Here is a 22,310-nt window from a genome sequence, read left to right on the forward strand (position 1 = left end):
CTCTCCACTTTATCGCTTTTTAAGTCTTAACACATTTAGGCCTGTATTCCGCGATGCAGTTAAAATGCCGGCCCTCAGGATCCTGACGTTCAGGAGACAGACATCGGAAGCCCGACACCTTCCCGGTATTCCCACTCGATTGGTGGGTCCACGCCACCAACCGTGCAGGAGTAGAACCTCTTGACAAGCGAACCGAGCCACCGGGCCTGAAGCGTTGCGAGCACAGCGAGCCTGCAAGGGGACTCGCTGCTGGGATTCTAGCAGACGGGATGCCGGTATACTGACCGCATCCCGTTTGCCGGCATATCATACTGAATCCTTATATTCCAAATGCCACATACACGCTAGAACTGGAGCTCTCAGTGGAATCCCAGGCTTACACTGTGAAAACAAACCAACTCCACAAGGTTAGAACGTCAAGAATTGAGCTGATATCAGTGCTGCAGCCCTTAGGGTAACTATTAGGCCCCGGATTCAATTAGCTGCTGTTAATTACCGTGGTTTAATTGATCTGCATGGGCTATTCAATTAGAGTTGCGGCAGCCCTCGATAAGCCAGAAGGTTGCACTAAACACAGATTTCTCTAACGTCCTAGTGGATGCTGGGGACTCCGTAAGGACCATGGGGAATAGATGGGCTCCGCAGGAGACAGGGCACTTTAAGAAAGAATTTGGATACTGGTGTGCTCTGGCTCCTCCCTCTATGTCCCTCCTCCAGACCTCAGTTTGAATCTGTGCCCGGACGAGCTGGGTGCTACTTAGTGAGCTCTCCTGAGCTTGCTAAAAAGAAAGTATTTTGTTAGGTTTTTTATTTTTAGAGAGATCTGCTGGCAACAGACTCTCTGCTACGTGGGACTGAGGGGAGAGAAGCAGCCCTACTCACTGAAGATAGGTCCTGCTTCTTAGGCTACTGGACACCATTAGCTCCAGAGGGATCGTACACAGGATCGCACCCTTGGTCGTCCGATCCCGGAGCCGCGCCGCCGTCCCCCTCGCAGAGCCGGAAGACAGAAGCTGGTGACAGAAGCAAGAAGACTTCGAAATCGGCGGCAGAAGACTCCAGTCTTCATATGAGGTAGCGCACAGCACTGCAGCTGTGCGCCATTGCTCCCACACTAAACCCACATACTCCGGTCACTGTAGGGCGCAGGGGAGGGTGCCCTGGGCAGCAATTAGAGACCTCTTGGCAAAAGTGGACATATATACAGTTGGGCACTGTATATATGCATGGGCCCCCGCCATATTTTTACACAGAAACGCGGGACAGAAGCCCGCCGCTGAGGGGGCGGGGCTTCTTCCTCAGCACTCACCAGCGCCATTTTCTCTCCACAGCTCCGCTGAGAGGAAGCTCCCCAGGCTCTCCCCTGCAGAATCACGGTAGAAGAGGGTAAAAAGAGAGAGGGGGCACATAAATTTGGCGCAAAAACAGTATATACAGCAGCTACTGGGTTAACACTAAGTTACTGTGTGATTCCTGGGACATATAGCGCTGGGGTGTCTGCTGGCATACTCTCTCTCTGTCTCTCCAAAAGGCCTTGTGGGGGAACTGTCTTCAAATAGAGCATCCCCTGTGTGTGTGGTGTGTTGGTACGCTTTTGTCGGCATGTTTGACGAGGAAGGCTATGTGGAAACAGAGCGGGAACAAATGAATGTGGGGTCGCCGCCGACGGCGCCGACACCTGATTGGATGGATATGTGGAAGGTTTTAAATGATAATGTTACTTCCTTGCATAAAAGGTTGGATAAAGTTGATGCCGTGGGACAGCCCGGGGTCTCAGCCCATGCCTGATCCTATGTCGCAGAGGGCGTCAGGGTCTCAGAAGCGCCCACTATCCAAAATTGTTGACACAGATATCGATACGGATTCTGACTCCAGTGTCGATGGCGATGATGCAAAGTTACAGCCTAAAATGGCTAAAGCCATCCGTTACATGATTAAATGAAAGATGTGTTGCACATCACAGAGGAAACCCCAGTTCCTGACAAGGTTTATATGTATGGGGGAAAAAGGCAAGAGGTGACCTTTCCCCCTTCACATGAGTTAAATGAGTTATGTGAAAAGGCTTGCGATTCTCCAGATAGAAAACTGCAGATTTCCAAACGGATGCTTATGGCGTATCCTTTCCCGCCAACGGACAGGTTACGCTGGGAATCCTCCCCTAGGGTAGACAAAGCTTTAACACGCTTATCCAAGAAGGTAGCCCTGCCGTCACAGGATACGGCCACCCTAAAAGATGCTGCGGATAGAAAGCAGGAGGGTATCCTGAAGTCCATTTATACACATTCAGGTACCTTGCTAAGGCCGGCGATTGCGTCGGCCTGGATGTGTAGTGCTGTAGCAGCATGGACAGATACCTTGTCTGAGGAAATTTATACCTTAGACAAGGATACTATATTACTGACCCTGGGGCATATAAAAGACGCTGTCCTATATATGAGAGATGCTCAAAGAGACATTAGCCTACTGGGCTCTAGAATAAATGCAATGTCGATTTCTGCCAGAAGGGTCCTGTGGACTCTGCAATGGACAGGAGATGCCGACTCAAAAAGGCACATGGAGGTTTTACCTTACAAGGGTGAGGAGTTGTTTGGGGAGGGTCTCTCGGACCTGGTCTCCACAGCTACGGCTGGAAAGTCAAATTTTTTGCCATATGTTCCCTCACAACCTAAGAAAGCACCGTATTACCAAATGCAGTCCTTTCGATCACAAAAAGGCAAGAAAGTCCGAGGTGCGTCCTTTCTTGCCAGAGGCAGGGGTAGAGGAAAGAAGCTGCACAATACAGCTAGTTCCCAGGAACAGAAGTCCTCCCCGGCTTCCACTAAATCCACCGCATGACGCTGGGGCTCCACAGGCGGAGCTAGGCCCGGTGGGGGCGCGTCTCCGAAATTTCAGCCACAAGTGGGTTCACTCCCAGGTGGATCCCTGGGCAATAGAGATTGTGTCTCAGGGATACAAGCTGGAATTCGAAGAGATGCCCCCTCACCGATATCTCAAATCGGCCCTGCCAACTTCCCCCTTAGAGAGGGAAATAGTGTTAGCTGCAATTCACAAATTGTATCTTCAACAGGTGGTGGTCAAGGTTCCCCTCCTTCAACAAGGAAAGGGTTATTATTCGACCATGTTTGTGGTACCGAAACCGGACGGTTCGGTCAGACCCATATTAAATTTAAAATCCCTGAACATATACCTGAAAAGGTTCAAGTTCAAGATGGAATCGCTCAGAGCTGTCATTGCAAGCCTGGAAGGGGGGGGATTTTATGGTGTCTCTGGACATAAAGGATGCATACCTTCATGTCCCCATTTATCCACCTCATCAGGCGTACCTCAGATTTGTGGTACAGGATTGTCATTACCAATTCCAGACGTTGCCGTTTGGTCTCTCCACGGCACCGAGAATATTTACCAAGGTAATGGCGGAAATGATGGTGCTCCTGCGAAAGCAAGGGGTCACAATTATACCATACTTGGACGATCTCCTCATAAAGGCGAGGTCCAGAGAGAAGTTGCTGATCAGCGTAGCACGCTCTCAGGAAGTGTTACAACAGCACGGCTGGATTCTAAATATCCCAAAGTCGCAGTTGATTCCTACGACTCGTCTGCCCTTCCTGGGCATGATTCTGGACACAGACCAGAAGAGGGTCTATCTCCCGATGGAGAAGGCTCAGGAGCTCATGACACTGGTCAGAGGCCTATTAAAACCAAAACAGGTGTCGGTGCATCACTGCACGTGAGTCCTGGGAAAGATGGTGGCATCATACGAGGCCATTCCCTTCGGCAGGTTCCATGCGAGGACCTTTCAATGGGATCTGTTGGACAAGTGGTCCGGATCACATCTACAGATGCATCGGCTGATCACCCTATCCCCAGGGCCAGGGTGTGTCTCCTGTGGTGGCTGCAGAGTGCTCACCTTCTAGAGGGCCGCATATTCGGCATTCAGGACTGGGTCCTGGTGACCACGGATGCAAGCCTCCGAGGGCGGGGGGCAGTCACACAGGGAAGAAATTTCCAAGGAATGTGGTCAAGTCAGGAGACTTGTCTTCACATCAATATCCTGGAACTAAGGGCCATATACAACGCCCTAAGTCAAGCGGAGACCCTGTTTTGCGACCAATCGGTGCTGATTCAGTCAGACAACATCACCGCAGTGGCTCATGTAAACCGCCAAGGCGGCACAAAGAGCAGGGTGGCGATGGCGGAAGCCACCAGAATTCTTTGCTGGGCGGAGAATCACGTAAGAGCACTGTCGGCAGTGTTCATTCCGGGAGTGGACAACTGGGAAGCAGACTTCCTCAGCAGGCACGACCTCCACCCGGGAGAGTGGGGACTTCATCAAGAAGTCTTCACGTAGATTGCAAGGCGCATGGCATCCCGCCTCAACAAAAAGCTACAGAGATATTGCGCCAGGTCAAGAGACCCTCAGGCGATAGCTGTAGACGCACTAGTGACACCGTGGGTGTTCCAGTCGGTTAATGTATTTCCTCCTCTTCCTCTCATACCAAAGGTGCTGAGAATCATAAGAAAAAGAGGAGTGAGAAACAATACTCATTGTTCCGGATTGGCCAAGAAGGACTTGGTATCCGGATCTGCAAGAAATGCTCACAGAGGACCCATGGCCTCTACCTCTAAGACAGGACTTGCTGCAACAGGGGCCCTGTCTGTTCCAAGACTTACCGCGGCTGCGTTTGACGGCATGGCGGTTGAACGCCGGATCCTAGCAGAAAAAGGCATTTCGGATGAGGTTATTCCTACGCTGATTAAGGCTAGGAAGGACGTGACGGCTAAACATTATCACCGTATATGGCGAAAATATGTTGCTTGGTGTGCAGTGTTCGCAAATACGCGCTATAACGCGTATTTTACCCCATAATTGCCTGTGGGGACTCAGAAATAAAAAGCCGTTGGGTCCCTCAGGACGCGCTCTGACCAATCAGCAGCGCTGTCCTGTGCCGTCAATCAGTTCTACTCTCCAACTGCAGAGAAAGGGGAGGAGACCATGGAGCATGTGATCTCCCTCCCTTCTCTTCCCTCTCCCTCCGCTCCGCACGGGACCCGGATTCACTTGAGTCTGTGGCGCCAGCCGCCTATACTTATGTAGGGACCGCGCTGCCCATAACATAAACTGGGGTAACCCCTGGCTTCCCGGGCACATGTCTTCTGGCGCGCTGCCGTCGCCATGACAGCGTCCTAGCAGCCGCCTGGAGAGGAAGGAGCCCAGTCCTCATGGTGTCACAGCTCTCCCAGGCCTACGGTGCATGATGGCGGATTACCTGATCAGCGAGGCACCTGCTGTGTACTGGATGATCGTCTCTAAGCGCAGCAGCTCATCTGGGCCGGAGATGGACTCCCCAGCAAGTAAGTGACCCTGAGCACTCTGCTCAATGAGGGGACGCTCCTGTCCGTCTGCTAAGGCTGTTCCACTAGGGGGTGTGAGGGGACCAAAGTCCCAGCATGACGTGCTAGGGGATGTGAGGGGACCAAAAGTCCCAGCATGACGTGCTAGGGGATGTGAGGGGACCAAAAGTCCCAGCATGACATGCTAGGTGATGTGAGGGGACCAAAAATCGCGGCATGACGTGCTAGGGGATGTGAGCGGACCAAAAGTCCCAGCATGGCGTGCTAGGGGATGTGAGGGGACCAAAAGTCCCAGCATGACATGCTAGGTGATGTGAGGGGACCAAAAGTCGCAGCATGACGTGCTAGGGGATGTGAGCGGACCAAAAGTCGCAGCATGACGTGCTAGGGGTTGTGAGGGGACCAAAAGTCCCAGCATGATGTCCCAACAGGGTGATTGGACCATAAGTCCCATCACAACGTACCATGGGACCATAAGTCCCAGCATCATATGCAGGCCTCGGTGATGATACAATAAGTGTCAGCCTCTGTAACTTTTAGGTTCAGATGTGAAGTCATTGGTTGCTTACTAATGGGTATATGCCAGTCTTCTCCCAATATAAGCCGTATAACTGCATTATCAACTGGAATTCTGTCTTCTGTAGTGGGGTCAGGTGAAAGGGCTAGAAATAAAGGAAAACTTTTTTTTGTTTAATCTCTTATCAGCGTATTCCTTCCTACATGTGTATAAGTGCTCTACCTGGTCCAAAGTGTATACCGTGGTCTACCTGGCGCAGTATGTATAACGTGCTCTACCTGGCGCAGAGTGTATAGGAGGTTCTACCTGGCGCAGTGTGTATAGGAGGTTCTACCTGGCGCAGTGTGTAAAGGAGGTTCTACCTGGCGCAGTGTGTATAGGAGGTTCTACCTGGCGCAGTGTGTATAGGAGGTTCTACCTGGCGCAGTGTGTATAGGAGGTTCTACCTGGCGCAGTGTGTGTAGGAGGTTCTACCTGGCGCAGTGTGTGTAGGAGGTTCTACCTGGCGCAGAGTGTATAGGAGGTTCTACCTGGCGCAGTGTGTATAGGAGGTTCTACCTGGCGCAGTGTGTATAGGAGGTTCTACCTGGCGCAGTGTGTATAGGAGGTTCTACCTGGCGCAGTGTGTATAGGAGGTTCTACCTGGCGCAGTGTGTATAGGAGGTTCTACCTGGCGCAGTGTGTATAGGAGGTTCTACCTGGCACAGAGTGTATAGGAGGTTCTACCTGGCACAGAGTGTATAGGAGGTTCTATATGGTGCAATATGTATAAGCGGCACTACTGTGATGTAATGTAAATTGGCACTAGTATGTGACCACGCCGCTTCCCCATGAACCAACGGCCCTAAATTTTTGCTGCGCGCCTACGCCGCGCACTGTCCAGTCCTTCACGTATGGGAGGTCGAGCACCAATTCACTTTCTGCCGAAGGGCACCAGAATGTCTAGTTACAACTCTGGTGCAGTGTGTCCTGTATGCTACACAGTCCATCAGCATTCTCACCCCCGCCTTGCAACACTTCTGTAGTGTCCAAGTCTCTGGTTTTATATTTGAATCATTAATAAGATTAATAAGAACCTTGATTCCGATGGGACCCGGAAAAGGATAGGTAGGACCCCAATTTTTAAAAGTGAGGGGTCCCTGGGACCCACTTTTTGGGGGGCTCAGCGCGATCACTGGTGTGAGGCCAGGAATTCCCCTACGGAGGAATTCCGGCTGGGCCGTTTCCTTCACTTCCTACAGTCGGGAGTGACTTTGGGCCTGAAATTGGGTTCCATTAAGGTCCAGATTTCGGCTCTATCCATTTTCTTTCAAATAGAACTGGCTTCTCTTCCTGAAGTCCAGACGTTTGTAAAGGGAGTGCTGCATATTCAGCCCCCTTTTGTGCCTCCAGTGGCACCTTGGGATCTTAACGTGGTGTTGAGTTTCCTGAAGTCACACTGGTTTGAGCCACTCAAAACCGTGGAGTAAAAATTTCTCACGTGGAAGGTGGTCATGCTATTAGCCTTGGCGTCAGCTAGGCTTGTGTCAGAATTAGCGGCTTTGTCACATAAAAGCCCCTATCTGGTTTTCCATATGGACAGGGCAGAATTGCGGACCCGTCCACAATTTCTGCCAAAAGTGGTGTCATCCTTTCATATGAACCAACCTATTGTGGTGCCTGTGGCTACTCGTGACTTGGAGGATTCCGAGTTACTAGATGTGGTCAGGGCTTTGAAGGTTTATGTAGCCAGAATGGCTAGAGTCAGGAAAACTGAGTCGCTGTTTATCCTGTATGCATCCAACAAGCTGGGTGCTCCTGCTTCAAAGCAAACTATTGCTTGCTGGATCTGTAACACGATTCAGCAGGCTCATTCTGCGGCTGGATTGCCGCTTCCAAAATCAGTAAAAGCCCACTCCACAAGGAAGGTGGGCTCTTCTTGGGCGGCTGCCCGAGGGGTCTCGGCATTACAGCTTTGCCGAGCAGCTACTTGGTCAGGTTCGAACACTTTTGCAAAGTTTTACAAGTTTGATACCCTGGCTGAGGAGGACCTTGTGTTTGCTCATTCGGTGCTGCAGAGTCATCCGCACTCTCCCGCCCGTTTGGGAGCTTTGGTATAATCCCCATGGTCCTTACGGAGTCCCCAGCATCCACTAGGACGTTAGAGAAAATAAGATTTTACTTACCGGTAAATCTATTTCTCGTAGTCCATAGTGGATGCTGGGCGCCCGTCCCAAGTGCGGACTTCTTCTGCAATACTTGTATATAGTTATTGCTTAAATAAGGGTTATGTTTGGTTGCATCAGGGTTGATCTGATGCTCCGTTGTTGTTCATACTGTTAACTGGGTAAGTTTATCACAAGTTATACGGTGTGATTGGTGTGACTGGTATGAGTCTTGCCCTGGATTCCAAAATCCTTTCCTTGTACTGTCAGCTCTTCCGGGCACAGTTTCTCTAACTGAGGTCTGCAGGAGGGACATAGAGGGAGGAGCCAGAGCACACCAGTATCCAAATTCTTTCTTAAAGTGCCCTGTCTCCTGCAGAGCCCGTCTATTCCCCATGGTCCTTACGGAGTCCCCAGCATCCACTACGGACTACGAGAAATAGATTTACCGGTAAGTAAAATCTTATTTTCTGCTCAAGCCTAAGCTAAACCTGTAAAATTACAACACAACTTATTTTAGGTTAGGTTATTCACATAATTCCCCAGCCCTAAAGCATACACACAATTATCATTAAATTTTATTTACTCCCGCCGGGCCAGTCACTCCCAATCTCGCTAGGTGCACATCATCGTTTAATGTGTACACAGCTTTACTTATTATTATTATTATCCTTTATTTATATGGCGCTACAAGGGATCCGGAGTACCCAATTACAGAGTACATAAACAAATGAGCAAAACAAGAAATCAGTGACTTACAGTTCAGGACAATAAAGGACAAGTACAGGGTATATTCACATGGCTGTTATCCACAGACGACTGAAAATAGTATCAGGGTGGCTATATGTGCGGCTTGTAACTTTACCCCTTCATCAGCGGGGTCCCTCATGTGTGAACAGTGCTCCTTATCTCTACAGGGACACAGTTCACAGGCACCTGACTGGTTAGATAATTTTAAAAGCATGATTCAGAATGTAAATTCAGAATTAGCTGCAGATACCAGAAAGGCTTCTCAGCCCCCTCTGTTGGTTTCACATAAACGCTCACTGCCACAGGTGCTCCAGTCTGATTCTGATCAGCTTGATGTGGATGATAATATGGATGTGGACAGCTCTCTGTCCCCTGGGGTGGAGGTCCTCATTTATGCTATAAGAGATGTTCTTCACATACTGGATCAGGAGACAGAACCAGATGAGGAGTTGTACTTTAATGTTTGACCAAAGAGCTCAGTTCCTTTTCCTGTATCTAAAGAATTAAATTCTCTCTCATGGGAGCCATTTGTTAAACCCTGATAAGAAATGTAAAATTCCTCATAGGTTTTTCGCTACTTTTCCACTCCCAGCTGAGGACAGGAAGGTATGGGAAAAACCCCGTCAGTCAATCCGTCTGTATCCAGACTGTCTAAGAAATTGGCACTGCTGGTGCCAGGGGCTATATCCCTAAAAGAGCCGTTTGACCGTAAAATTGAGACCACTCTCAAGGCAATATATACGGCAGCAGGCGTAGCACAGCGCCTCACAATTGTTTGTGGGTGGATTTCCAGGGCGGTAGTCAAGTGGTCCAATAATATTATAAATGGATTAGACTCCCTGCCCCAGGATGAGGTCATTACTCTGCTGCAACACGTACAGGATGCTGCAAAATTTATGAGCAAGGCTATTAAGAAATTGTGTGGCCGCACTACTGCTATGGCTGTTTCGGCACGCAGAGCTCTGTGGTTACGTCAATGGTCAGCGGACACTGATTCCAAAAAGGGTGTTGAAAATCTTCCCTTTACAGGTGATGCTTTGGGGACAAATTAAATTAATTGATCTCCCAGGCAACGGCGGGTAAGTCTACCTATCTGCCGTTGGCTGCGCCACCTGCTAGACGTTCTTACACAGGACCTTCCTTGCAGTCCTTTCGTGTGGCAAGGTTCAGAGGCAGGGGCCGGGGAGTCTCCACCACTCCGAGAGGATCTTGTGGTAAGTCCCATAAACATGCAACTGCTGCATCCCTACACCAGACCACTGGAAACCCTGCCAGTAAGCCTTCAGCGTGACGGTTCCCAGCAGCGAGGCGACTTTCAGGTGGGTTCTCGCGCACTTCTTCCTCACAGATTTTTCAAAACGGACTTACAAGTTTTGCCCGCAGCAAAAATTACCTTGCAAGATGCCATTCAAAAGCTTTTGCAGACAGGGGTGGTGGTTCCAGTACCACCTCCGTTACACAACAGGGGTTTTTACTCCAGTCTCTTTGTCGTTCCAAAACCAGACTGTTCGGTGCGACCCATCTTAAAGCTGAAGTCTCTAAACCCATATCTGCTGGTGTTCAAATTCAAGATGGAATCCCTGCGTCTTCAGTTCCTGGGAATGGATACGGTGTCTCAAAAGGTGTTTCTTCCGATGGACAAGTCCCTGGCTATCCAGGCTATGGTCCGCTCAGTGCTCCGTCCTCACAAGGTATCCATACATTTTTGCATACGCTTGCTTGGCAAGATGGTTTCTGCTTACGAGGCAATCCAATACGGCAGATTTCATGCCCGGCCATTTTAGCTGGATCTGCTGGACAAATGATCGGGGTCTCACCTTCACATGCATCAGGAAGTGATCTTATCTCCAAAAGCCCGGATTTTTCTGTTATGGTGGCAACAGGTTCCTCACCTGGTAGAAGGCAGGAATTTCAATATCCAGTCGTGGATTCTACTGACAATGGATGCCAGCCTCCGGGGTTGGGGGGCTGTGACCCAAGGGGCTCAGTTCCAGGGGATATGGTCAGTTCAGGAATCTGCTCTGCCAATAAACATCCAGGGCAATGGAACTCAGGGCAATTTACAATGCTCTTCTGCAAGCTTCCCATCTCCTGAAGGATCAGGCGATCCAGATTCAATCGGACAACACCACAGCGGTGGCGTACATAAACCTACAAGGAGGAACAAAAAGCAGAGCGGCGATGCGAGAAGTGTCAAGAATACTCGTCTGGGCGGAGGCCAACGCGAGTGCCAGATCCGTGCTCAAGAAAAAGAAAATGAAAGAGGACTCAATCTGTTCACTGATCGAATATTCCTAAATCGTTATTTAATTTCATCGATGTGCCATGAAACAAAAATGGAATGTACAAATAGTGAAGTACAATTTAGACACATTTTAATAAAGCACATAAAATCCTAAAAAATTTTTTTTACAAACAATATAAAAATAGGCAAAAAGCAGCATGTCATAAATGACACCAATTCATAAGGTACAGTGGGTAATTACCGCAAAAATTAGAACTGTGGCCAAACAGTGCTTAATGGACGTGGGGGTTTTTTGTCAGAGGGAGTCACAGAAATCCCTTCTCCGCGTTGTATTACAGCAATAAATCCACCACCGTCCTTAGAGCTGTGGCCAAGGGCCATATCCGCCATATTCATTCCAGGAGTTGACAACTGGGAAGCGGACTTCCTCAGCAGGCACGACCTCCATCTGGGGGAATGGGGTCTACATCCCCAGGTATTTTAACAGTTAATTCACCGGTGGGGCTGTCTGCAGATAGATCTGATGGCTTCTCATCTCAACAAGAAGCTATGCCGTTACTGTTCCAGAATGAGGGATCCGCAGGCTGTAGCAGTGGACGCGCTGACGACACCATGGACGTACCAGTTGGTGTACCTATTCCCTTCTCTACCGCTAATCCCAAGGGTTCTAAAAGACTAAGAAGGGAAAGAGTTTAAGCAATTCTAATTGCCCCGAATTGGCCTCGACAGGCATGTTACTCGGACCTCCTAAGCATGGCTCTGGAAGATCCCTTGCCTCTGCCGCTTCAAAAGGATCTTCAACAAGGTCCATTCATCTATCCAGACTTACAGCGGCTACGTTTGACGACTTGGAAGTTGATAGGGAGATTCTAGCTAGAAAAGGTCTTCCCTCCCGGGTATTTCCACCATGGTCCAGGCCAGGAAGATGGTTACGTCTAAACATTATCATTGTATCTGGAAAAAGTATGTTTCCTGGTGTGTAGTAGAAAGGTTTCTCCCATGGAATTTAGAATGGGTCGTTTTCTACGTTTTCATGCAAGTGGGAGTGGATATGGGCCTACGTTTAGGTTCCATCAAAGTCCAGATTTTGTCGCTCTCTATTTTCTTCCAGAAACAACTTTCCATGTTGCCGGAAGTACAAACTTTCCTTAAAGGAGTTCTTCATATGCAACCGCCGTTCTTACCTCCCACGGCTCCGTGGGATCTCAATGTGGTTCTGTCCTTTCTTCAATCGGACTGGTTTGAACCCTTACGTAGGGTGGAGTTAAAATTTCTCACCTGGAAGACAGTGACGATCATAGCATTGGCGTCTGCCAGGCGTATATCTGAATTGGGGGCCTTATCCTGTAAGAGCCCTTATTTGATTTTTCATGAAGACAGGGCTGAACTCAGGACCCGACCTCAGTTTTTGCCAAAAGCGGTGTCAGCTTTTCATGTGAATCAACCCATTGTGGTTTTGGTGTTGTCTGATGCTTCCGTTGGTCCAGAGTCCTTGGCTGTGGTGAGGGCTCTGAAGATTTGTGTTAGACGGAATGCTGATGTCACCAAGATTGGTCGTCCGGCTTCTAAGCAATCAATTGCTCGTTGGCTCAGGTTGACCATTCAACAAACTTATACTTCGGCGGCTCTGCCTTTGCCGACGTCTATTCAGGCCCACTCGACAAGATCTATGGGCTCTTCCTAGGCGGCTGCCCGGGGTGTCTCAGCCTTGCAGTTGTGCCGAACTGCTACATGGTCTGGTTCGAACACTTTTGTTAAGTTCTATCGGTTTGACACCTTGGCAAAGGATGACCTTCAGTTTGGTCAGTCGGTGTTACGGGGTCTCGGCACTCTCCCACCTGTTTGGGAGCTTTGGGACTTCCCCATGGTACTAAAGTACAGATCCCCAGTATCCACTAGGACGTAAGAGAAGGAATATATTACCTATTGGTAATTCCTTTTCTCGTAGTCCGTAGTGGAGACTGGGCGCCCGCCTCAGTGCTTCGATTCCTGCTTACCTGAGTAAGTGTTTGGTTGTTCGCTGTTGCGATCCCGTTATGTTGTCGGGATAGCTTTGCTATCCTGGTTAGGTTGGTTTGCTATCCTCTGTTCTGGTTAGCGCCCTCCTTTCGGATTTGGTTGTGTGTTGGCCAAGTGCCTCACCGCTGTTGTACCGGTTTTCTTCTTTCGTGGTATGTCCGTCTCCTCGGGCACAGTTTCCTAGACAGAGTCTGGTAGGGGGGGCATGGAGGGGAGGAGCCAGCACACACATACAAACACTAAAGGTTTTTCAAGTACCAGGCTCCAGTGGACCCGATCTATACCCCATGGTACTAAAGTACAGATCCCCAGTATCCACTACGGACTACGAGAAATGGAATTACTGGTAGGTATTAAATTCCTATTTTTACACAGAGAAAAGGAGAAGAATCACCTCTTCCTGAAGGAAATTAATAAAAATAAGATTTCCCCCCCCCCCCCCTTTTCAGTACTTCAATGCTAGATATACATTTTCAAGTACATTACACCTGTTTTTCTGTGGATTATATTCTGTCACTGTGTTATGTAGAGTGATATAATCCTGCATGCATCCATCAGCAGTTACATTATTGCCAGATTTAATCCACTTTGGTTTTTAAACGTGGATTAAACCGAATAATCATTTTGTGTTTTTTTTAGAGTTCCTGTGCAAAGAATGTCCAAGGATTCATATGGCTGTGGAACGTATCAGCGTGAAGGATATACCGAAGGAGCAGACTTTTATGAGAAGATGGCTTCATGAACGCTTTGAAAATAAAGATAAGTATGTGGAAAAATTTATATATATTTTTTTTTTAATATATTGTAACTTTTACAAGATTACAACAAGCTATTCATGTCTTGTTGTATACTTTATTTGAAATGTAAAAACTTTGAGGCTACTAGGCAATCTGTCCGTGTTCTATTCCCTCTTTTCTGTGTTTTGGAGAAGCAGGAGAGATGGAAGCTTACATGCGATCATTGATCCTTGTGTAGAGATGCACTTAGCCTATACACAAAACATTCTAATGAGGCATGGAAGAAACGCATATTTTTTTCTATCAGTGTTAATCCTGTGTTTCAAGAACTTTTTTGTTTTCTGTCCATCAAAGGGATGTGTGATATACTGTATGGACATGTTCCTTGAGAGAAAATATAAAAAAAGGAAATAAGCTTGTAGTAATATACTATTACTAGCTCTTGATCAAACTATGGAAATGTCTCTGTTATGTACACAACAGAAGCTGTGGATTTTCATCACTTAATACACCAGTAGTTGTTCTTGAGGTTCTTGTTAACTATGCCTAGTTTATTGTGTATGCAGAATCATTGCTAGGCTACATATTCATAAGGAGAGAACAAATGTATAACATCCTCCACACTTCTGATTTGTGGGTGACTGCATGGGGTTAACACTTTCTCAACTGCAGGCTGCAGAAATGAATGCAACTACACTCCAAGCATCCCACACACAACATTTTGCCACCACAACTGAAGGTCACATTAAATTGTCGAACACACACACATTCTCACACACACACACACACCCTCTCTCCCTCTCTCCCTCTCTCCCTCTCTCTCTCTCTCTCTCTCTCTCTCTCTCTCTCTCTCTCTCTCTCTCTCTCTCTCTCTCTCTAGAACAGTTCTATACAGTAGCTGGCTGCCTACACAGGGTGCCACATTACACTGTGGTTGAACTTATTATTCTCTTCTAAAATATACTCATGTTTGGTGAACAGTGATCTTATAAGTGTTCTGTGATGGAATGTATAATTGTAAGTGATGAAAAAACATCTAGATATAAAGGACTTGCCCGCAATTTCTAACCAATGAATACAGATTTTTTTTAATAATCTTTTAAGTACTTTAAAAGTATAATGGCATTCCTTTATTTCACAGCCATTAGCAGCTATTATTATTTAAAAGTTGATGCAAGGAGTGATGACAGCAGGTTTATTTTTATCCGCACTTGTTCACAGGTGCCGTGATATCTGAATAATTAAGTTTGCTCATCAGGCAATGTAGACCACCTCATAGTTCAAAGCGCATTACTCACCACTCAGTAAAGATGCACTGTAGTAAATTGCAGTATTTCTGAAAATACATACACGCCCATAAAGAGTATTCAAAAATGACAAGGCAAGTGCGCTGAGATGTTGTTGGTCATGTTATGGTAAAACTAATGTCTATTCTTCTCTGGAGACTAGACATATGTATTGTGACCAGAGCAGGGAAATGTATAGGCTTTACATTGCAAGTTCAAAGATATCCGCTAATTTAGTAAATTTTGTATTTCCTGTTTTGTGTTCTGACTTGCTTATTCTGCTTAAGAACCATCCTCAAAGCTTTGTCCCATTGAGAAATTATTATTTTACTTTGATAAGATGGTCTTTGGGGGAGATAATGGGTTTATGGTACAAAAGGAAAACAAAAACAGTACTCCAGGTCAATGTAAACTCTGCAAATAGAATGATTAATACATTTTATAGAAGTAAAGAAACATAGAATTTAACGGCACTTGGCTCATGCAGTCTGCCCGCCCTTTTTTTTTTTTTTTTCTACCATATTTTTATCTCAAACCTTATTTGATCCCTACTACTTTGTAAGGCTATCCTTATGTCTATCCCATGCATGTTTAAATTGCTCTACTGTCTTAGCCTCTACAGTCATCTCTTAATCAAAAAGCACAATGCCTTTATTTATTTGTTTTTTAATTATTTGTTACTCCTGTGCCTTCCTGAAGATTTAAAAGTCAAACAGGTTATGACACAGTTAGTGGACTGCTTGTCGGCTCCCACTGTGCCTCCTACACTGGGATTTCCATAGCAGTTGCAGCCTGCTTTGTCAGTCCCCCACTATTCATCCTCCGTGGATCAGAATCTGGCGCAGACATTGGCTGCCTTTCAGCAAATTATAGTTACAGGGTGACAGACCGGTAGCAGCTAGAGCGCATAGGTGGCCTGTGCCGTCCTCGCAGTCTACGCAGCTGTCTGATTCTGATGCTTCATCAGTGGAAGCAGAGGATACATATACCCCTCTCCCTGAATCTCCCTTGGGTAAGGAGGAAAGGCATTCTACTGTGGATGTTCCAGTCCTTGTGTGGGCAGCTAAATCCATTCTTGCATACTCCTGGCAGACTGTTCCAGCTTCCAAAAAGACTTGCGTCTTTTTAAAGTCTCCCAACTGAAGAGTGTGCCAAGTTGGAGGTTCCCCCTTCAGTGGATTCTTATGTAGCGTGCCTGGTTAGAAGCTCTACATTACCTATACCAACAGTGTCTTCCCTCAAGGATGCCACGGATAGAAATTTTTTAAATAGTCTTATATCCGTCTGTTTGCATGCAGTCGATATTACACGGCAAGCTATGGCCTCGACCTGGGTAGCTAAGGCTATTGAAGGCTGGGCTGATAAGTTTGAGGACAGTCTTCAGTCAGATGCTACCAGGGCAAAACTGGCCGACATTTCTTATAAGCAGCCTCTTATCTGGCTGAAGCAGCTTTGGATACTGGATTCCTCGCTTCTAAAGCGTCTGAGACCTCTGTGGTCATCCGCAGAATACTATGGCTAAGATCCTGGAAAGCGGACAATGATTCCAAGAAGGTGCTCAAAGCACCACTAACTGTTCAGCGCGGAGTTGGATAAGATTGTGGCTACTGTTGCAGCGTGTAAATCTGCCTTTTTTACCATGATCAGCTCCTCCAAAGGACATCCTCCTTTCAGTCCTTTCGCTTCCCATTGTATTAGTCAGTCAACAATGTTAGCTCAAGATTGTTTGACAATGCCTCAGTGGTTTTTAAAGTGTCATCAGAAGACATGACATAAATTCTTCCAGTTTGAGTTATAGGGTCGACGTTGAATGAGACCTCTATTAAAGTTATCCATAGTACATCAGGCTTCCTTGGATAGAAGAATGATGGTGAAGGTCCAACTGGATGAAGGAAGGTCACTCTTAATTAGTCTTCATCTTCATTCTTGTCCATCACATAAGCAAACTACCATTTTTGTTATACACTACATACAGTATATACTCTCTATATACAAAATCTGAGCTGGTAAGGTAAAATGTTAACAAAAAGTGTGTTGATTTGACACTGAAAGACTCCCCCCCACCCCCAACAATAAAAAAAATAAAAAATAAAAAATCTGACCAGGGTTTAACTGGACCACCTCTGCTGGCCTGCATAACCAGGCAGACAACCAGACCAATTAATTTTATATATAAGATATGTATGTTACAGTCTATATTATAGACCATCTACTGTGTTAATTATTAGTAATGTATTTAATACACTATAGTGTATAAAAAGGACAAGACTTAACTTGCTCCAATGTTCTGCATAGCAGCAGGCTGTGGATTGCATTTGGAAACCCAAACCGATACCGCCCCCCCCCCCCCCCCCCCCCCCCACCCCACCCCACGCGTTTACCCCTGTGTAAGGCAGGAAATGGCAATCACTGATTTGCTCCCAAACACTAGAAAACAGACAAAATGGTGCGTCAGACAAATTGGTTAATTACAGTTTATTTAACAAATTTATCTGAAAGACCGTTTCTGTTTTCAACATTTGGGAGAAAATTGCTGAGCACAGCTAGTGCAAATTCCAAGATGACCACATACATGTTTGAAGAGGCCTTATCTGACCAGATTTACCTGCTGTCAATATCTGAAGGGATCAGCAATCATTTTGAACCAATAAAAGTGCTATTTTTGACCAGTGAGGTCAGACATGGCTTGAGTGATTGGCAGAATTGCAGCATACGAGCATATGGACACTTTAAGAGATACAGAAGTTATGGCGGATGACATAAAAAAATGTATCCTGCAATAAATAATTATTAAAGTAAATAGAGACTTGTGATTAAAACTCTGATTTTGATTTTCTTTTAGTTGTGTTTGCAATGAATCACATTAAGGGGTATATGCAGTTGCGGTCGAATTCCCGAAAATGTCGAAAAACGGGACATTTTCGCCCCAAAAAAAATATCGACAATACAATTCAGTACTTTTCGTCAAAAAAACGGACTTTCCAAATTCGACTTTTTGAAATTCGACATTTGTCAAATTCGACATTTCTGCAATGGTACAAATGCGGCAATTCGACAAAAGTATATTCAATTGAAGATTGTAAATTCGACAACAGTGCTTTTAGACAGTAAATTCGTCATTTTCAATCCGCCACACTTTGCGGGCGGAATCTAATAAAAAAATTTAAAAACATGGGGTTTTTTTTTTAGGTTTTTTTATTGGTAATAGCATATCTATTTATATTAGAAGGGATTAGGTACTTGGTTTGTCTATTTTGGAGGCACAAGTATTATTTATATATTTTTTAAAATATTTATTTTTTATTTTTTTATTTTTTTAATGGAATGGTAAAAATCTGAAAAAAAAAATGCGTGGGATCCCCCCTCCTAAGCATAACCAGCCTCGGGCTCTTCGAGCCGGTCCTGGTTCTAAAAATCCGGGGGGAAAACTGACAGGGGATCCCCCGTATTTTTAAAACCAGCACCGGGCTCTGCGCCTGGTGCTGGTGCATAAAATACGGGGGACAAAAAGCGTAGGGGTCCCCCGTATTTTTTACACCAGGACCGGGCTCCACAAGCTGGACAGATAATGCCACAGCCCGGGGTAACTTTTATACAGCGCCCTGCGGCCGTGGCATTAAATACCCAACTAGTCACCCCTGGCCGGGGTACCCTGGAGGAGTGGGGACCCCTTCAATCAAGGGGTCCCCCTTCCCCAGCTACCCAAGGCCCAGGGGTGAAGCCAAGGGCTGCGGATGGGAGGCTGATAGCCTTTTGAAAAATGAAAGAAAATATTGTTTTTTCCAGTAGTACTACAAGCCCCAGCAAGCCTCCCCCGCAAGCTGGTACTTGGAGAACCACAAGTACCAGCATGCTGGAGAAAAACGGGCCCGCTGGTACCTGTAGTTCTACTGGAAAAAAAATACCCAAACAAAAACAGGACACGCACACCGTGAGAGTAAAACTTTATTTCACACATGTCGACACACACTTACCTATGTTCACACGCCGACCTCTGTCCACTTGTCCAAGTAGAATCCACGGTGTACCTGTGAATAAAATTATACTCACCTGATCCAGTGTCCTGGTCTTTTATTATAATCCACGTACTTGGCAAAAAAAAAAAACGAACACCCGGACCACACGGACTGAAAGGGGTCCCATGTTTACACATGGGACCCCTTTCCCCGAATGCAGAGACCCCCCGTGACTCCTGTCACAGAAAGGTCCCTTCAGCCAATCAGGAAGCGCCACTTCGTGGCACTCTCCTGATTGGCTGTATGCGCGTCTGAGCTGGCAGACAGCGCATCGCACAGCTCCCTCCATTAGTTTCAATGGTGGGAACTTTGCGGTCAGCGGTGGGGTTACCCGCGGTCAGCCGCTGACCACGGGTGACCTCACCGCTGACCGCAAAGTTTCCACCATTGAAAGTAATGGAGGGGGCTGTGCAATGCGCGTCTGAGCTCAATCAGGTGAGTGCCACGAAGTGGCGCTTCCTGATTGGCTGAAGGGACCTTTCTGTGACAGGAGTCACGGGGGGTCTCTGCATTCGGGGAAAGGGGTCCCATGTGTAAACATGGGACCCCTTTCAGTCCGCCTGGTCCGGGTGTTCGGTTTTTTTTTTGCCAAGTACGTGGATTATAATAATAGACCAGGACACTGGATCAGGTGAGTATAATTTTATTCACAGGTACACCGTGGATTCTACTTGGACAAGTGGACAGAGGTCGGCGTGTGAACATAGGTAAGTATGTGTGTGTCGACATGTGTGAAATAAAGTTTTACTCTCACGGTGTGCGTGTCCTGTTTGTTTGGGTATTTTTTTTCCAGTAGAACTACAGGTACCAGTGGGCCCGTTTATCTCCCGCATGCTGGTACTTGTGGTTCTCCAAGTACCAGCTTGCTGGGACTTGTAGTACTACTGGAAAAAACAATATTCTTTCATTTTTCAAAAGGCTATCAGCCCCCCATCCGCAGCCCTTGGATGGGGGGGGGGACAGCCTCGGGCTTCACGCCTGGCTCTTGGGTGGCTGGAGGGGGGGGACCCCTTGATTGAAGGGGTCCCCACTCCTCCAGGGTACCCCGGCCAGGGGTGACTAGTTGCATATTTAATGCCACGGCCGCAGGGCGCTGTATAAAAGTGTAGAATTTTGCAAACGTGTTTGCCCCTGACCAAGTAGCAGCTCGGCAAAGTTGTAAAGCCGAGACCCCTCGGGCAGCCGCCCAAGAAGAGCCCACTTTCCTCGTGGAATGGGCTTTTACAGATTTAGGGTGCGGCAGTCCAGCCGCAGAATGTGCAAGTTGAATCGTGCTACAGATCCAGCGAGCAATCGTCTGCTTAGAAGCAGGAGCACCCAGCTTGTTGGGTGCATACAGGATAAATAGCGAGTCAGTCTTCCTGACTCCAGCTGTCCTGGAAACATATACTTTTCAGGGCCCTGACTACGTCCAGTAACTTGGAATCCTCCAAGTCCCAAGTAGCCGCAGGCACCACAATAGGTTGGTTCACATGAAAAACTGATACCACCTTAGGAAGGAATTGGGAACGAGTCCTCAATTTCGCCTTTCCCATATAAAATACAGATAAGGGCTTTTGTCAATTCTGATACACGCCTGGCCGACGCCAAGGCCCACAGAATGACCACTTTCCACGTGAGGTATTATAGCTCCACGGATTTAAGTGGCTCAACCCAATGCGACTTCAGGAAATCCAACACCACGTTGAGATCCCACGGTGCCACTGGAGGCACAAACGGGGGCTGACTATGCAGCCCTCCCTTAACAAAAGTCTGAACTTCAGGCAGTGAAGCCAGTTCCATTTTGGAAGAAAATCGATAGAGCCGAAATCTGGACCTTAATGGAACCCAATTGTAGGCCCATAGTCACCTCTGACTGTAGGAAGTGCAGAAATCGACCTAGCTGAAATTTCTCCTTTGGGGCCTTCCTGGCCTCACAGTACGCAACATATTTCCGCCATATGCGGTGATAATGGTTAGCGTTCACTTCTTTCCTAGCTTTAAATAGCGTAGGGATAACTTCCTCCGGAATTCCCTTTTCCTTCAGGATCCGGCGTTCAACCGCCATGCCGTCCAACGCAGCCGCGGTACGTCTTGGAACAGACAGGCCCCCTGCTGCAGCAGGTCCTGTCTGAGCGGCAGAGGCCATGGGTCCTCTGAGATCATTTCTTGGAGTTCTGGTTACCAAGCTCTTCTTGGCCCACCCGGAACAATGAGTATCCCACCCGGAACAATGAGTATAGTTCTTACTCCTCTCCTTCTTATTATTCTCATTACCCTGGGTAAGAGAGGCAGAGAAGGGAACACATACACCGACTGGTACACCCACGGTGTTACCAGAGCGTCCGCAGCTATCGCCTGAGGGTCTCTTGACCTGGCGCAATATCTTTGTAACTTTTAGTTGAGGCGGGACGCCATCATGTCCACCTGTGGCCTTTCCCAACGGTGTACAATCATTTGGAAGACTTCTGGATGAAGTCCCCACTCTCCCGGGTGGAGGTCGTGTCTTCTGAGAAAGTCTGCTTCTCAGTTGTCCACTCCGGGAATGAACACTGCTGACAGTGCTAACACATGATTTTCCGCCCATCGGAGAATCCTTGTGGCTTCTGCCATCGCCATCCTGCTTCTTGTGCCGCCCTGTCGTTTACATGAGCGACCGCCGTGATGTTGTCTGACTGGATCAGCACCGGCTGGTGTTGAAGCAGGGGTCTAGCCTGACTTAGGGCATTGTAAATGGCCCTTAGTTCCAGAATATTTATGTGTAGGGAAGTCTCCTGACTTTTCCATAGCCTTGGAAGTTTCTTCCCTGTATGACTGCCCCCCAGCCTCGAAGGCTGGCATCCGTGGTCACCAGGACCCAGTCCTGTATGCCGAATCTGCGGCCCCCTAGAAGATGAGCACTCTGCAGCCACCACAACAGCGACACCCTGACCCTTGGAGACAGGGTTATCCGCCGATGCATCTGAAGATGCGACCCGGACCACATGTCCAACAGATCCCACTGGAAAATCCTTGTATGGGACCTGGCGAATGGAATTTCTTCGTAAGAAGCTACCATCCTTCCCAGGGCTCGCGTGCATTGATGCACCGACACCTGTATACGTATTAGGAGGTCTCTGTCTAGAGACGACAACTCCTTGGACTTCTCCTCCGGGAGAAACCCTTTTTATCCTGTTCTGTGTCCAGAACCATACTCAGGAACAGTAGACGCGTCGTAGGAACCAGCTGCGACTTTGGATATTCAGAATCCAGCCGTGCTGTTGTA

At 47.4% G+C, this 22,310-nt stretch overlaps 1 protein-coding gene across 3 annotated transcripts in view; it reads left to right on the plus strand.

The window, feature by feature from the left end:
- Nucleotides 1–22,310, plus strand: part of AGPAT5 (1-acylglycerol-3-phosphate O-acyltransferase 5) — a 167,478-nt gene that overhangs the window by 136,652 nt on the left and 8,516 nt on the right. For all 3 annotated transcript variants that reach the window (XM_063916682.1, XM_063916683.1, XM_063916684.1), the window contains one exon: nt 13,667–13,790. In XM_063916682.1, the coding sequence (XP_063772752.1) occupies nt 13,667–13,790 (124 nt within the window). The remainder of the gene's footprint in view (nt 1–13,666; nt 13,791–22,310) is intronic.

This window comes from Pseudophryne corroboree, chromosome 4 (assembly GCF_028390025.1).
Source record: "Pseudophryne corroboree isolate aPseCor3 chromosome 4, aPseCor3.hap2, whole genome shotgun sequence".
Classification (NCBI taxonomy): Eukaryota; Metazoa; Chordata; class Amphibia; order Anura; family Myobatrachidae; genus Pseudophryne; species Pseudophryne corroboree.